This window comes from Cydia splendana, chromosome 9, assembly GCF_910591565.1.
Source record: "Cydia splendana chromosome 9, ilCydSple1.2, whole genome shotgun sequence".
Classification (NCBI taxonomy): domain Eukaryota; kingdom Metazoa; phylum Arthropoda; class Insecta; order Lepidoptera; family Tortricidae; genus Cydia; species Cydia splendana.
This window is the reverse complement of record NC_085968.1, coordinates 1,851,238-1,866,372: the sequence shown is the minus strand read 5'-3', so window position 1 is coordinate 1,866,372 and position 15,135 is coordinate 1,851,238. Positions and strand designations below refer to the sequence as shown.

General features: G+C 37.8%; 2 protein-coding genes across 2 annotated transcripts in view; one reads left to right on the top strand and one right to left on the bottom strand.

The window, feature by feature from the left end:
- Positions 1-15,135, bottom strand: part of LOC134793368 (cardioacceleratory peptide receptor-like) — a 182,374-nt gene that overhangs the window by 131,269 nt on the left and 35,970 nt on the right. The gene's annotated exons all lie outside the window — the stretch shown is intronic.
- On the top strand, positions 12,830-14,823 carry LOC134793960 (zinc finger BED domain-containing protein 4-like). The gene has a single exon (XM_063765671.1). It carries the CDS (start codon positions 12,843-12,845, stop codon positions 14,487-14,489), a length of 1,647 nt encoding a protein of 548 aa, XP_063621741.1. The 5' UTR covers positions 12,830-12,842; the 3' UTR covers positions 14,490-14,823.

The following is a 15,135-nucleotide window of genomic DNA, read 5'->3' as shown; positions in this document are numbered from 1 at the left end:
GTCGACTGTACCTCAAAAGGAAAAAACGAAACCCTTATAGGATCACTCTGTTGTCCGTCCGTCCGTCTGTCTGTCAAGACCTAAGGACCGCGTAAAGGTATCGAGTTGAAATTAAAACCATATACTCAGGTCTACGGTCTACAGTCCCTATAAGCAGTGAAAAACAAATTTCTAAATTAACTTAAAAAAAAGATACGGCTGTTTATGCCGCAAAAAACGTAAATTTCGACACTCTCAAGGGAATCAAAATTGATACGGTACTCGTACTTCCCGTTGACCTAGAACTATGAAATTTGCCAAGTATTATCGTCCTACACTACAAATACAGGGAAAATCTGAAAACCTAACCTTCCTCAAGAATCACTCTATTGATAGGTGAAAACCGCATGAAAATCCGTTCAGTAGTTTTTGAGTTTATCGCGAACATACGCCCAAACAGACAGACGCGGCGGGGGACTTTGTTTTATGAGATGTAGTGATATCGAAATACAATAAGTGCGTCATATTTTTATAGTTTTTAAAGCTTGCCACGAATAAAATATATTATGATTTATGATTTTTATTTATTCTGCCTTTGTCGGCGTAGTAATATTAGAACTAATTACTTTGTACTTGTTATTCCAAATAGCAAGTCATACGTGGCTTGCATTAAAGATGAACATTATTTCAAGTACATACAAACGAATGCTTAGTTAATAAAACCGGCCAATTGAGAGTCGGACTCGCGTTCCAAGGGTTCCGTACATTAAGTCCGACTCACGCTTGACTGCACATTTCTAATAGGTTTTCCTGTCATCTATAGGTAAAGAACTATTTTGTGTATTTTTTTCAAAATGTTATACCCAGTAGTTTCGGAGATAACGACGGGGGGGTATGGTAAATTTTCGGTTACATTCTTAAATAACTTCTAACATTTTTATTGTCATCATAATAAGTACACATAAATGTACTAAAACTAAAGATACAATATTAAAACTAAAGTTAAAATAAAAATACAAACTATAAAATATATTTACCTACAAAACAACAAAACCAATTATAAAAAGAACACCCCGTCCAACAGGTCGGACTGCGGCATGGACCCCATGACACTGGCGGCGTTACCTCTCTGTATCGCAAGGGAAATACGTTTAAAACAAACCAAGAACCTTTTAACCTATTTATTTTAAAATTATAAAAAAAAATACATTTAAAATTCTCAAAATGAGCTCTGTCATTTGATTTCATATGTTATATATCAAATCAAATCACATGGCATAGTTTGAAAAACTATATATACCTATTAACTTTCTATTTTACCCCCCAAAAGTGGCCCCATGTTAAAAAATCATTTGTGTACGTTACATGTCCATCTTTGGGTCACTAATTTACATATGTGTACTAGATTTCAACTTAATTGGTGCAGTAGTTTCCGAGAAAATAGGCTGTGACAGACGGACAGACAGACAGACGCACGAGTGATCCTATAAGGGTTCCGTAATTTCCTTTTGAGGTACGTAACCCTAAAAACAACATATTATAAAGACCTAATTATAAACTACGCTCCAGAGCTTAGGCTAGCTCTACTGTAAGATAGATGTCCTAGCTTACTCGCATATTCCTAAGAATCATGCATCACGCGTAAACCTAACTTAAAAAGAATACTACATACAACTAAAGCTTTGAGTATATAGTAACTGGAGACGCCTTGGCTGTTATTTTCTGTAACAAGTCTGCCGATTTATGCGGGGGAGAGGCACGTCAAATGTATGGCTATTTGTACGTAACGTACAATTAGCCATGTCAGATAAACGTCAGTCCATACAAGAGTTTGCACAATTGTACAAGGTTTTCGTTAGAGGGATAAGCTCTTAAAGGCGACTCCGGTTAATAAATGCTCTAAGAACCGAAGTTAAGCTCTCATTTTAAAATGTCTTTCTGAAATACGGATGTAGTGCATAATTATTTTCCTTCGTATTTTCACGGAAACGTACGAACGTGTCTTGCTATTTCAGTCAGTCTCGGTACAAAAAGTACTGAGGTTGACTGAAGTAGCATGACAAATACGAACGTTTCCGAGAAAATACGATGGAAAACAATTATGCACTACATTTGTAACATGAATTCGACATGAACATTTTTCTACTCGCTCTAGTTTCTAGTATGTACCAGACATAGAAATAAAGTAGAATTTTAATAATGCTGTATTGCCACATGCTAAACACGGACGAAAAAATTAGTGGCGATATATAGAATAAAAGTCTCACTTTAAAATATTTTCAGTCAATTCATTCGAGTATGCAGCGCAATGTTACAGAATATACTCGTTAAATATACATTTGTATCTAAACTCTTTGTAGAACTATAAATCTTTTAAACCAGTAAGGTTGATGTGTTTACGGTACCAGTCGATGTTTACACACTGCCATCCATCAATGCTGCTTTTTAGAGTTTCAAACTCGGTTTTGTTAAGAAATTCATGGGAAAAATTACCGATCAACGTTTTTAAGAAGTGTAAGGGTAACATTCCGTTTCTGACCGCAGCTGCACTACTAGTACGAACGCGTCGGTGTTATTGTGAATTTCCATAGTAAAATGAATGGTAGTGCTGCTGACGTTGGAAATGGACTGTCACCTTAAAGCAGCGGTCGGCAACCTTTTTTTGCGTAGTTTTAGTAGCGTAGTTAACGATGAGTACGTTGACGCGGGCCGCACTTTGTTAATATTTATGACTTTGTCAGACATTGTCGTTTCTCAATATTACATAGCCAGAGAGGCTCGCAGGCCGCAAGTGACAGTTTCACAAGCCGCATGCGGCCCGCGGGCCGCAGCTTGGCGACCGCCGCCTTAAAGGATGACTCACGCTAGACCGGGCCGTCCGACATTTGTCATTTTCTGACGGCTGGTCGTTGATCACGTGGTGCTTTCTGTAGAAAACGAAGCGCCGGAAGCTCCGGCCCGGCCTGGCCCGGTCTAGCGTGAGTCATCCTTAAAATGAAATCCCGCGAAATATAATTTCAAGCTTTTTCCTTGATGTTGTATGTTGTTCATATTGTTTAGTTGGTAAGGTCAATACGGGTAAGTGTGGCTGACCTTCACATTGAGATCTGTTTACATTACACATTGGTTAAGTGTTTATTGCGAGTTCGAAGGTAGGTATATGTGCACTACTACATTGCGTTTAATGCCAATGTACAATAAAAGACCTGCAAGCGCTGGTGGCCTAGTGCAGCGGTCGGCAACCAGCGGCCCGCGGGCCGCATGTGGCCCGCGAACCTCTCACTTGCGGCCCGCGAGCCTCCCTGGCTATTTTGTATGTAATATTGACAAGTGACAATGTCTGATAAAGTCATAAATATTAACAAAGTGCGGCCCGCGTCCACTTCGTTAACTGCTATGTGGCCCTTGGCTGCAAAAAGGTTGCCGACCGCTGACCTAGTGGTAAGAGCGTGCGACTTGCAATCTACGGAGGTCGTGGGTTCAAACCCCGGCTCGTACCAATGAGTTTTTCGTAACTTTGTACGAAATATTAGATATTTACCAGTCGCTTTTCGGTGAAGGAAAACATCGTGAGGAAACCGGACTAATTCCAATAAGGCCTAGTTTATCCCCTCTGGGTTGGAAGATCAGATGGCAGTCGCTTTCGTAATAAACTAGTGCCTTCTCAATTCTTGGGATTAGTTGTCAAGCGGACCCCAGGCTCCCATGAGCCGTGGCAAAATGCCGGGATAACACGAGGAAGAAGAAGAGTACAATAAACGACCCGATTTGAAATTTAAAATACATCAATTACGTCTAGATACGATATGGATTAGATTTGTCAGTGTCAAAACTGACTTTCTTGTTTGAAAAATATGTGAGATTTGTTACTGTTATACAAACATTTCTTTGAATGTAGAAAATGTAACCGAAAACGTTGCACTTCCAATATCAAAATAGCCTGTTATCCGAAAGCACGCGCTTGGCACTAGACCGAGCACTTGAGATGCCACTGCATGGCGCCGACGCCATCATACTTGATTTACTATTCCAGCTCGCACGTGTAAAAAGCGGCTAAAAGGCATTCCTTTCAGTAAATTCATTGATTAACTATATAACACTTTAAACTCTCGCGTTTTGTATACACATACATATATTACACAAACGGGTCTACCGCGATGTAATTTCATTGTTTTTACCTTTAATTTTCAACTGAGTTGCACCAGCTGTGGACCGTTTGTGTAATTAAATGTGTGAATAACGGTATGTTACGACCGTACTTAGAAGTTATAGATACAACATTTGCCTAGACTTAATAGCAAATAGGACAATAGGTATTAGTCAAATGGTGAAATTGTTCAGACGGGTCCCAGCCTAGTAAACTTTGGTAACTAGTCTAGTTACATAAACCTAAATAGAAATGATAAATGTGATGGAAATATTAGGTGTCAACGAGTAAGCCTTGGTAGCTCAGTTGCTAGCGCGGCGGGCGGAGTCGTGGATTCAAATCTCGCCCAAGACACCCTTTACCTTTATTTTTAAGCATTACAGAATTAACTTTATTTCAAATGTTTCCTTTCATTTCTATAAGCACCTTGTAAAATATAGTTAAGCACAAGTAATTCTATTAACTGTTTCTATAGAACTTAATGCTAATCACTTTGAATGCCCAACTAACGTAGAATACCTAGCTTTTCTAATATTCAACAATAAAATACTTACAACAACAACTAGTAAATGATAAAAAAAAAACTAGTAAATTATATTATTATTTTATACCACGTAAGCGTAAAGGTTAAATAGCTTAAAAAAAGCTTAAAGGTTAAGTAGCATTGAAATTCAAAATTAAAGCTTACAGACAATATAGGCGCCTATTTATTTGTTGACACAACAGTAAAGCACTTACACATATGTTAACACAACATGCATGTTTACCTAGTTAATTGAGAATAGTGACAGTAAATATGAAGCAAAACACTTAATAACTAAGCTTGGGATATTCATACATACAGATAAGTTCGTTAGATATACAGATACGACGTTCATTCGATATATGCCCCAATTTCACATAGGTGACAGGTGCGACAATTGTAAAACATCACTGTTGCTGACGTCACAGGCATCCATGGGCTACGGTTACCGCTTGCCATCGGGCGGGCCGTATTCCTGTTTGCCACCATCATTGTATTATTAAAATAAACTTTATTATATCGGAAAAAAACAGATATTTCTCTTGCTAAGTTTATGACAATTGTCACAAGAAAAACGACAATTGTCACGAAATTCCGACTCATTTCCTGTCAAGAATTACCTACAATTCTTCTAAATCTTGACAATTGTTAGAAACTTCGCAAGAGGAATATCTGTTTTTTTCCGATATAATAAAGTTTTTTTAAATAATACAATGATGGTGGCAAACAGGAATACGGCCCGCCCGATGGTAAGTGGTAATCGTAGCCCATGGATGCCTGTGACGTCAGCAACAGTGATGTTTTACAATTGTCGCACCTGTCACCGATGTGAAATTGGGGCCTGGAACTATTTTCAGACCTACATATGTCTAGCGAACAAATCTGTCACTATCTTACTATAATATTCACATTGTGCCTCTTTCCTGACATACTTTTGATAGATTATACCTACCTCTCTCGACGAAATATGGTCCGTATGCCAGTTATTTCACATGTGTTTTGGTTGGGCTTAATAAAAAAGAATTGAAGAAACATGTTTTTCCCGTATTTTATTTACTGATATGTTATATTTCTGTGACTGAATTAATGTGCTCAATTACCAAAAAAAATCTACAAACATTTTATGTAACAATTACTCCATGAAAAAATTAACTGCTAAAGGGACCATCATTTATTTAAACTTCCACGATTATTAAACATTATCAAACTGCACAACGGGACTTAAGATTTACCTCCGACGTTTCGAGGACGGCGCTGTCCCCGTGGTCTCGGAGAAGCAGTCTTCAGTCTCCATCTTAAAACTTAAATACGCGATTAAGCCCCGTTGTGCAGTTTGATAATGGACCATCATTTGACGCGAGTGGTATACATAACAAATACCTACTTAAGACGAAACAGGAGCTGGGTTTTAAATATTTTAAGTAAATATACCCGTCTCGCTAACGGAAGCGGCACCTAAAAGTAGTACGATAAGGGCAAGGCGAAAAATCCTGCGTAAAAATCTCAAAAATCGAGGTTTCGTACTCCTCTGTTTCCTCCTCCAAAACTTAACCAATCGTAACCAAATTTGGAAATCTAAATGATTATGAAATTATCTGTGTCGGACCGTTTTGCTTTTTTGGCTAATTGATATCAGTTTTGAATGCCACGCCTCTCATTGCGGCATAGTCAATTAGGCCATTTTGGCCATTTTTGAAGGGCTCTAGCGCCTTAAAAAACAAAAATATAAAAAAAAGCAAAACGGTCCGACACAGATATTGACAATATTAATCTGTGTTGAAAAAATCATTGCTCTAGCTTCAAAACCCACGGAGGAAAACGAGGAGTACGTTTGTATGGAGAAATTACCACTCCTGTTGGCTATTAACAAATACGACTATATACTGATATAGTCCTCCTCATCGTTTTCGTTGACCACGACCCTAAATAAATATTATGGCTCCTCTACACGATGGACCAGCGCCGGCCACTCCAAGGGACGCAGCCATGCGGTAGAATGAGATAGCAGTATCACTTGCTCCCTCTAACGCATAAATGCGTCCCTTGTAGTGGCCGGCATTGGCCCATCGTGTAGAGGAGCCATTATGGACGCTGTCTAGCGTGAGCCCTTACGTGGCTGGCCACCTGGCCAGGCCGAACTTGGGTCTTAAATACTCTATTGCGTGACAGTAAAGTTGGCCAGCTGCGTTGAGCGTGTACACGTAGGAGGGCTTAGGTCTCTCTTTCCGTAACTGGCGTTTTGTGTCTAAGCATAACAGTAACATTAGTACCTAACATTCATTTAGATTGTGAAACATAATTATCGCCCATAAAAAATGACAAACATCTAATGTAAGTGAAACAAATATGACAGAAACCGTGAACAATTTGTTCCGAAATTTCTTTAAAGACCCTGTATATTTTAAGAAATGTATCTGAGAGTAACGGCTCGATTCGGGAAATGAATTAGAGATTCACTAGATATGAAATAGTAAAGATATGTGACGTTCCACGGCAAAAGGTACCTTATGGCGACTGACGCCGCGATTTGGGAAATGAATTGGAGATTCACTAGATATGAAATAGTAAAGTTAATATCTTTACTGTATCGTATCTAGTTAATATCTAATTCATTTCCCGAATCGCGCTGTATATAAGAATGCGGTATTCACTTTGAAATGTTCGACATTACAGGCAGAAAATATTTGCGAGGAGCGGTATTCAGATTTCACAATTTGCGAAAGTTTAGGGATCTTCTTTCTCTAAATTACCAACCTTTTTCGGTGCCAGCTCTTCGCCTAGCCGTAATACGAGTACGAGTCTCGCAAAAACGAATTTTTCTTATTTGTAAGTCACGTTTTATTCTCACCCATTATAATATCGTTATGACAGGCATTGTTATAAATGATGAAGTTCATTCGTTTCTCCGTACCCGAAGGGTAAAAACGGGATCCTATTACTAAGACTCCTCTGTTCGTCTGTCCGTCTGTCCGTCTGTTTGTTTGTCTGTCACCAGGCAGTAACATATATCTCATGAACGGTGATAGTGAAAATTTCACAGATAATGTATTTTTGTTGCCGCTATAACAACAAATACTAAAAACAAAATAAAATAAATATTGAAGCGGGGCACCAAACGTGATTTTATTGCCGTTTTTTGCGTAATGGTATGGAACCGTTCGTGCGCGAGTCTGACTCGCACTTGGCCGGTTTTTAAATACATTAGACTCTCATTTTATTCATAGGTACGAGTTACATAAATGTGTTAAAGAAGAATAACGTCCTTTGAATAAATTAGGTTTTTTTTATTATTTCACTTTGTCTGCTTTTATAATAGCATTAACTGCGACCAAAATTGTTTTACAGTACATATTATGCTACTTTATACTAGTGCACTAGTGTGGGAAAGAGCACTTTCCGTGCGTATGTCAAAAGTTTAAAGGGCCATATGTAGGTACTGTAAAACGTTGTACGATACACGTGCGAATAGGTAATTCGCAACTCGTGTCGATTTAACACACTCCCTTCGGTCGTGTTTTAATTTATCGCCACTCGTTTCGAATTTCCTCTTTTCCGCACGTGTATCGTAAATATCTATTAATGGGGTAATTATTCCTCCTTACTAGCCTTAGCCCTCTTATGTAAAACATTATTTCATTTACAAATGGTATTTATTTGTTTCATAGAGAGATAAAGTTAGACCGAGGCAAGTCTGCAGCGATTTTGATAGCACACGCAGTGCAAGTGTTATTTTAAACGTCAAACTTCTATGAAATTATGACGTGTAAATGACACTTGCATTGCATATACTATCAAAATCGTTGCAGACTTATCTTGGTCTAACTCTATCAAACAGGTATAAGGTCAAGCATTTTAATTTCAGTACCATGTCGGCCCTTGTCACAGTGACTATAGTATGAGGTTCCCAGTGACTTTCATATTGATTGTCACTGTGACAAGGTACGAAATGGTACTGAGATTAAATTCTTTGACAGTACAAGTGTAATTTTCGCTGGTCTCACTGCCGTATTCGAACTTCAAGATATTCACAAGAGACGACACGTACTGGATCCACTCTAGATACGTTATATTTTAGATATCAACTAGTTCTCTTTTGCAGCGCAATTCGGGCAACCAGTGTCACTTTTACGTTAGATAGAGTAAGATATCTATTAGATGTTAATTGGATCTCTAAGTCATATCCTGTGGAAATCGTTCAAGAGTATCTCCAGAATCGCGCAAATGTCAAATTTGACAGGTTAGATCTTAAACATATCGTTAGAGTCTATTCGAAAAGAGAAGAGTCGTGGAATGTAACTATTGGGCCCCATACATTTCACGACTCTTCTCTTTCCGTACAGACTATATCGTATCTTGGTGATGTCTAAAAGATATCTAATAGATGTCTATTTTAAAATCCAAATCGGGCCCGCAGGTGTTGTATAGATGGTGAAATAATAAGTGACCTGTAGTATTAACGCTGGGTTATTTTCTAAATAGGGAATATTACGCAAAACTCTGCGTAGAGGGTGTCACAAGGTCAATCACATGGCCTACCGTGATACACGACAATCGAAAGTTGGGTTTCTGCCTCTCTATGACTCTTACCTATTCGACCGATAGAGAGGCAGATAAAGAAATTTCGATTTTCTCATTTCGCGGTAGGCCACCTGTAAACGAACCGCCTTGATGCATCAATGTCATAGTGAAAAATTGTCAAAAAACCGGGCAAGTGCGAGTCGGACGCAAGCACGAAGGGTTCCGTACCATAATGCAAAAAACGGCAAAAAAAAACGGTCACCCATCCAAGTACTGACCCCGCCCGACGTTGCTTAACTTCGGTCAAAAATCACGTTTGTTGTATGGGAGCCCCACTTAAATCTTTATTTTATTCTGTTTTTAGTATTTGTTGTTATAGCGGCAACAGAAATACATCATCTGTGAAAATTTCAACGGTTCGTGAGATACAGCCTGGTGACAGACGGACGGACGGACGGACGGACAGCGGAGTCTTAGTAATAGCGGGCCCTATTACTAAGACTCCGCTGTCTATACATACACAGTTTTAAGGCCTATTATGTATATATAAGTTACTCTACGGTTTACTAAACAAATTAGTGCTGCACTCTGGCGGCAGAACATTGCAGTAATACAAAAATACAAAAGTGGCAAAATGGATTGTCGTTGGGAATCGAGATGACAAAGTAAGTTTTTGAAAGCTCTATCAACTGTCAAAGCTTTGAATATAAAATGGCTGCTATTTAACTGATCACCAGATTTAGTAAAATTTGATACCAAAAAAATCTATTTTACCACCCTAAAATCATGAATGATCACCAAAATTATAACACCATTTTAATGTGAAATGATTACCAATTTTATTACATTTTACTATCCTTTTAAAGGAAATGACACCAAAATAATCATTATTAACCCAAAAATAGTCAATGATTACCAAATTTCAATCCCCATTTTAATGTGAAATGATAACCAAATTTTTACATCTTGCTATCCTATTAAAGAAAATGACACCAAAATAATCATTGTAAACCCAAAAATAGTAAATGACCACCAAAATTAGAACTCCATTTTAATGTAAAATGATAACCAAATTTTTAAATCTTGCTATCCTATTAAAGCAAATGGCTCTAAAATAATCATTGTAAACGCAAAAATAGTAAATTATCACAAAATTGTAACCACATTTTAATTAAAAATGTGCAATCATTTAATATATCGTTATCCTATTAAATTAATTAATCCACTTCGTCACCTTTTTCTAGTAGCATTTTATTTCTGTAACTGTCGCATTTCTAACCTAACCTAACCCACTTTTCTAGTAGCATTTTGTTTCTGTAAGGGTCGCAGTTCAAACCTAACCTAACCCACTTTTCTAGTAGCATTTCTTTTCTGCAAGGGACGCAGTTCAAACCTAACCTAACCCACTTTTCTAGTAGCATTTCGTTTCTGTATGGGTCGCAGTTCAAACCTAACCTAACCCACTTTTCTAGTAGCATTTCTTTTCTGTAAGGGTCGCAGTTCAAACCTAACCTAACCCACTTTTCTAGTAGCGTTTCGTATCTGTATGGGTAGCAGTTGAAACTTAACCTAACCTACTTTTCTAGTACCATTTCGTTTCTGTAAGGGTCGCGGTGCTAACCTAACCTAACCCACTTAACCGATAGCAGTTTAACTTACTTTTCTAGTAGCATAACGAAATGCTACTAGAAAAGTAGATTAGGTTAGGTAGGTATGCGGTGCGGGCTACGGGGGGTTGAGCGGGAGGGGCTAGTAATTTTGGCATCAGTTTACTTTATTTGGTAATATGTATAAATTTTTTGGTAATCATAGTGGTTTATTTAGGTGAAAATATCGCATTAAGTTGGTCTTCAAGATTTGGTGATCATTAATGATTTTTGGTGATCATTCAATATATTTGGTATTTGAATACAATTTGAAGTGCAGTCGTAATTAAAGTGGTGGTACTTTTGTATTTTTAGGCCTTATTTTTTTGGTGTTCAGTAATTTTTTTTGGTAAGCATGATTTTTTTATTTAGGGTACCAAAGTATTTTTTGGTGGTCATTATATTTGTAGCCATATAAAATTGCCATAGTTAAATTTGAAACATAGAGACATGATTGGATTAATACATTTTATTGAATATTTTAATTAAAAAATATGCAATTTGAATTAAACTAATTATAAGAACATATTGATGTATTAAATTAAATTATATTAAAAATTGTGAAAGTCGATTTTTACTGACGACATTAAAAATTTAGCTTAAGAAAAAGGATCAAAAATTAATCCATTTTTGAACGTTTCTGAACAACAAGCAATAATTCTAAAGTTTAAACCTCCGTGCTACCCAATGTACCCAGGAAGGCTCTTTATTGTAGGTATGTGGTTCCTGTCCAAGAATCTCAAAAACCCGAACAAAAGTGTATTTAATTGTAAGGTCCGACCGAGATCTCGGTCTCGGTCTCGGTCTCGGCAGTCTCGGCCGAAATTCGGGCCGAGATCTCGGTCTCGGTTCTCGGCCAAATAAGGCCGAGATTCTCGGCCACGGCCGAGACTGTGAAACCGTTCCGATTTGCGAATTTAAACTTTCGCGCGCGGGTGGCGAGCTCGTCGTACGATCTCATTGGCTGCCTGGTGGGTTTCTGCGACACTTCGTGTCAGTTCACTTGATTTCTATTGGTGTTTAATTTAACATCTAAACCAATTAAGTAGGTGAATTGGCGGCGCCATTGGCGGTATTGCAGGATTATCAAGTAACCACTGTTGTGTTTGTTTATGTTTTGGTGTACTACTAAAAGAATAACATTAAATGAGATACATAAAGGCACATTAGGCACAGTGCTTAAAAAATTAAGAGTTATTTGCTAACATTGTTGTGTGTTGTGTTGTGTACGAGTGAACTTTAAACCGTAGGTAAGTACGTAAACTAAACATTATTTTGTGTTTTAGGTTATTACGATAGATTTTGCGACGACTTTTAAAGCTTTTTATTTAACGATAGGTGGGTTGGGTACTAATATTAAATGAATGAAAGTAAATGACTTATTTGAACTTTATGCCTACTAGTTAAAAATCATATTCAAATGGCAGTAGCGATATTAGTAATAGTAGTAATGGTGGAGACTATTTGGAAATTAATTTAAATATGAAAACTAAATACTGTTTTCGTGGGTTCGTGTTCGTTCAACAAAGTTCGTGTTGCTTTGGATCTAGAAATTGTTGTTATTTTATTTGATATGAATTGTTAAAAAGGCAAGAACATCAGAAAATTACTTAGTTGACTTACTTTTTACTTCGTTGATTTGATTTGATTTCCTTTTGTTTAATGTTTGATATTTAAAATGAAAATTTTATTTTTCAAAAGATACCTACTACCTTGTTACAGGTGCATTTTGCATTTGCAATGCCTAAAGTAATAAACCCTATTTGGGAGTATTTTGAAAAAAAAAAATTCACAACCATCTAAGGCAGAATGCAAGCTCTGCAGGAAAACAGTGTCTCTGGGAAGTTTGCAACCTAAGCTTCAAACTATTAAAGGGTTAAAACTACATTTATCGAAATATCATTTGACAGAAAACGAACATTTTTTAATACAAATAGATGACATGAAAAACCAAGCAGCTGAAAAGCAAAATAATTTAAAATCAGCGGGCCCTGTACTTCTTGAAACAGACAAGAAGACTCAACCTACGATGCAGCAATTGCTGGCGAATCCGCCAAAAGCCCAATGGCCCCATGACCATGACATAACAAAACGCATAGATAAGGCTATCATGGATTATATATTAGTTGACATGCAGCCTTATAACACTGTGTCAGGAAAAGGATTTAAGCGCTTAAATTTTGCGGACCCTGCAGGACCAAAAAAATATAAATTGAAATCTGAAAAATTTTTTCGCACCCAACTAATGCCGGAAACTTTTGAAAAAGTTAAAACTAAAGTAGTCAATTTGCTATGTGAGGCCGAGTGGATAAGTTTTACTACAGACATTTGGTCAAATCCTACTAAAACTTGTTCACTTCTGAGTTTTACGGCCCATTTTGTGCACAATGAACAACGACCAAAAGTAATCTTGGGTGCATCAGTTTTAGAAAATGACCACACGGGCGACTATATCTCCGAGAAACTGAAAGAAGTAGTCGAAGATTATAATATAGGCTCTAAAATCCACCTTGCTCTTCGCGATAATGCTGGGAACATGGCCCGTGCTACAAGGGTTGCGGAGTACGATTCGTTGGGCTGTGTGTCTCATACACTACAACTGGTGATTCATGACGCAATTTTATCGGTGCCAAACATAATAACAATACTAAAAAAGTGTCGTAAAGTAGTCGGACACTTTCATAGAAGTGAGCAGGCACGGAGGTATTTAAATACTTTCCAAAAAACTTTAAATTTACCAGAACACACCCTATTCCAAGACGTGGAAACACGTTGGAACAGCACGTACTTAATGTTGTCACGGTTGATTGAGCAAAAAAATGCGATTAATCTATACCGTGTCGAAAGGGGCTCAATCAATGAAATTAATAACGAAGAATGGACGACGATGCAAGATGCTGTCAGTGTATTGGAATGTTTTTATGAGGCCACATTAGACATGTCGTCAGATGCATCATGTGTCTCCTTGGTGATACCTTTAGTAGCCATGTTAAGTGGAAAACTTGCGTCAACTAGCGGGCAAAGTCAGTTTGTAGCGTCGGCAGATACTGCAATGTCAGCAGATATAGAAAACAATGAAAGTGATGCTCTTCAAAATTGTGCTGCTGCTGAGATGAAAAGCAAGTTGTTGTGCTCACTCAATCATCGCTTTTCATTCATACGAACATCGAGCCCCTTAATTTGTGCAACATTGTTGGATCCCCGATTCAAAACAAAATATTTGACCGAAAACGAGGTAAACGGAGCCAAGACTAAAATTTTTGAAGTTTTACAATTAGGTACACCGGCAGGACTTGGAGAGCGTCAGGGTGGAGCGTCAACTTCAGTTAGATCCGTCAATGAGACAAGTTTGTGGGCAGCTCACGACTCCATCGAGTCTGATGACGACCCAATGACGGACAACTCACTTGAATCGTCACTTGACAATTATCTGAGAGAGCCAAGGCTGCATAGGAATGCAAATATCTACGAATACTGGCATTCATCGCCTTACCAACTCCTGCGCCCTGCAGCAAAAAAATTTTTGTCGGCTCCACCAACAAGTGTGGCTAGCGAACAGCTTTTTAGCAGGGCTGGTCAATTGTACGACGAGCGGCGTCACAATTTAACTGGCCACAACGCTGAAAAGTTATTGTTTTTGTGCTATAATATAGAACTATTTAATTTTGATTATTAATGTCTTTTCGTCGTCTTTTATCAGACCCACTTGCACCAACCAGAGTTAAAAAAATAAATGGTAAACCTCGCATTTACTTTTCAGTTTCGTACATGGCGTGATGAATCCTAAGTTAGCTGTTTAATTTTTTAACCCTGGTTAGCGCAAGTGGGCCCGAGAAGAGTTTTGTATGTTTTTAGTCAGTATTTATGAAAATACAGTTTTTTTTTGCAAAATACGTATTTTTTCTTTCTTTTCTCAAATTCTCGGTCTCGGTCTCGGCCGAGAATTTCATTTTGTCTCGGTCTCGGTCTCGGTCTCGGCCGAGACAAAAAAAGTGTTCTCGGTCGGACCTTATTTAATTGTAAACATTGGGCTGAATCCTAAAAGTTATTTAAATACTTGGGCAGGATGAGGGTAAAATACTTCTCCTTTTTTAGGGTTCCGTACCCAAAGGGTAAAAACGGGACCCTATTACTAAGACTCCACTGTTCGACTGTCTGTCACTAGTCTGTACCTCCTGAACCGTGACTAGCTAAACAGTTAAAATTTTCACAAATGATGTATTTCAGTTGCCGCTATCTATAACAACAAATACTAAAAATAAAATAAAATAAATATTTCAGTGGGACTCCCATAAAACAAACCTGATTTTTTGCTGTTTTTT

Coding starts and splice junctions, on each gene's coding strand:
- LOC134793960 (XM_063765671.1), top strand. CDS start 12,843: ATGCAGCAATTGCTGGCGAATCCGCCAAAAGCCCAATGGCCCCATGAC.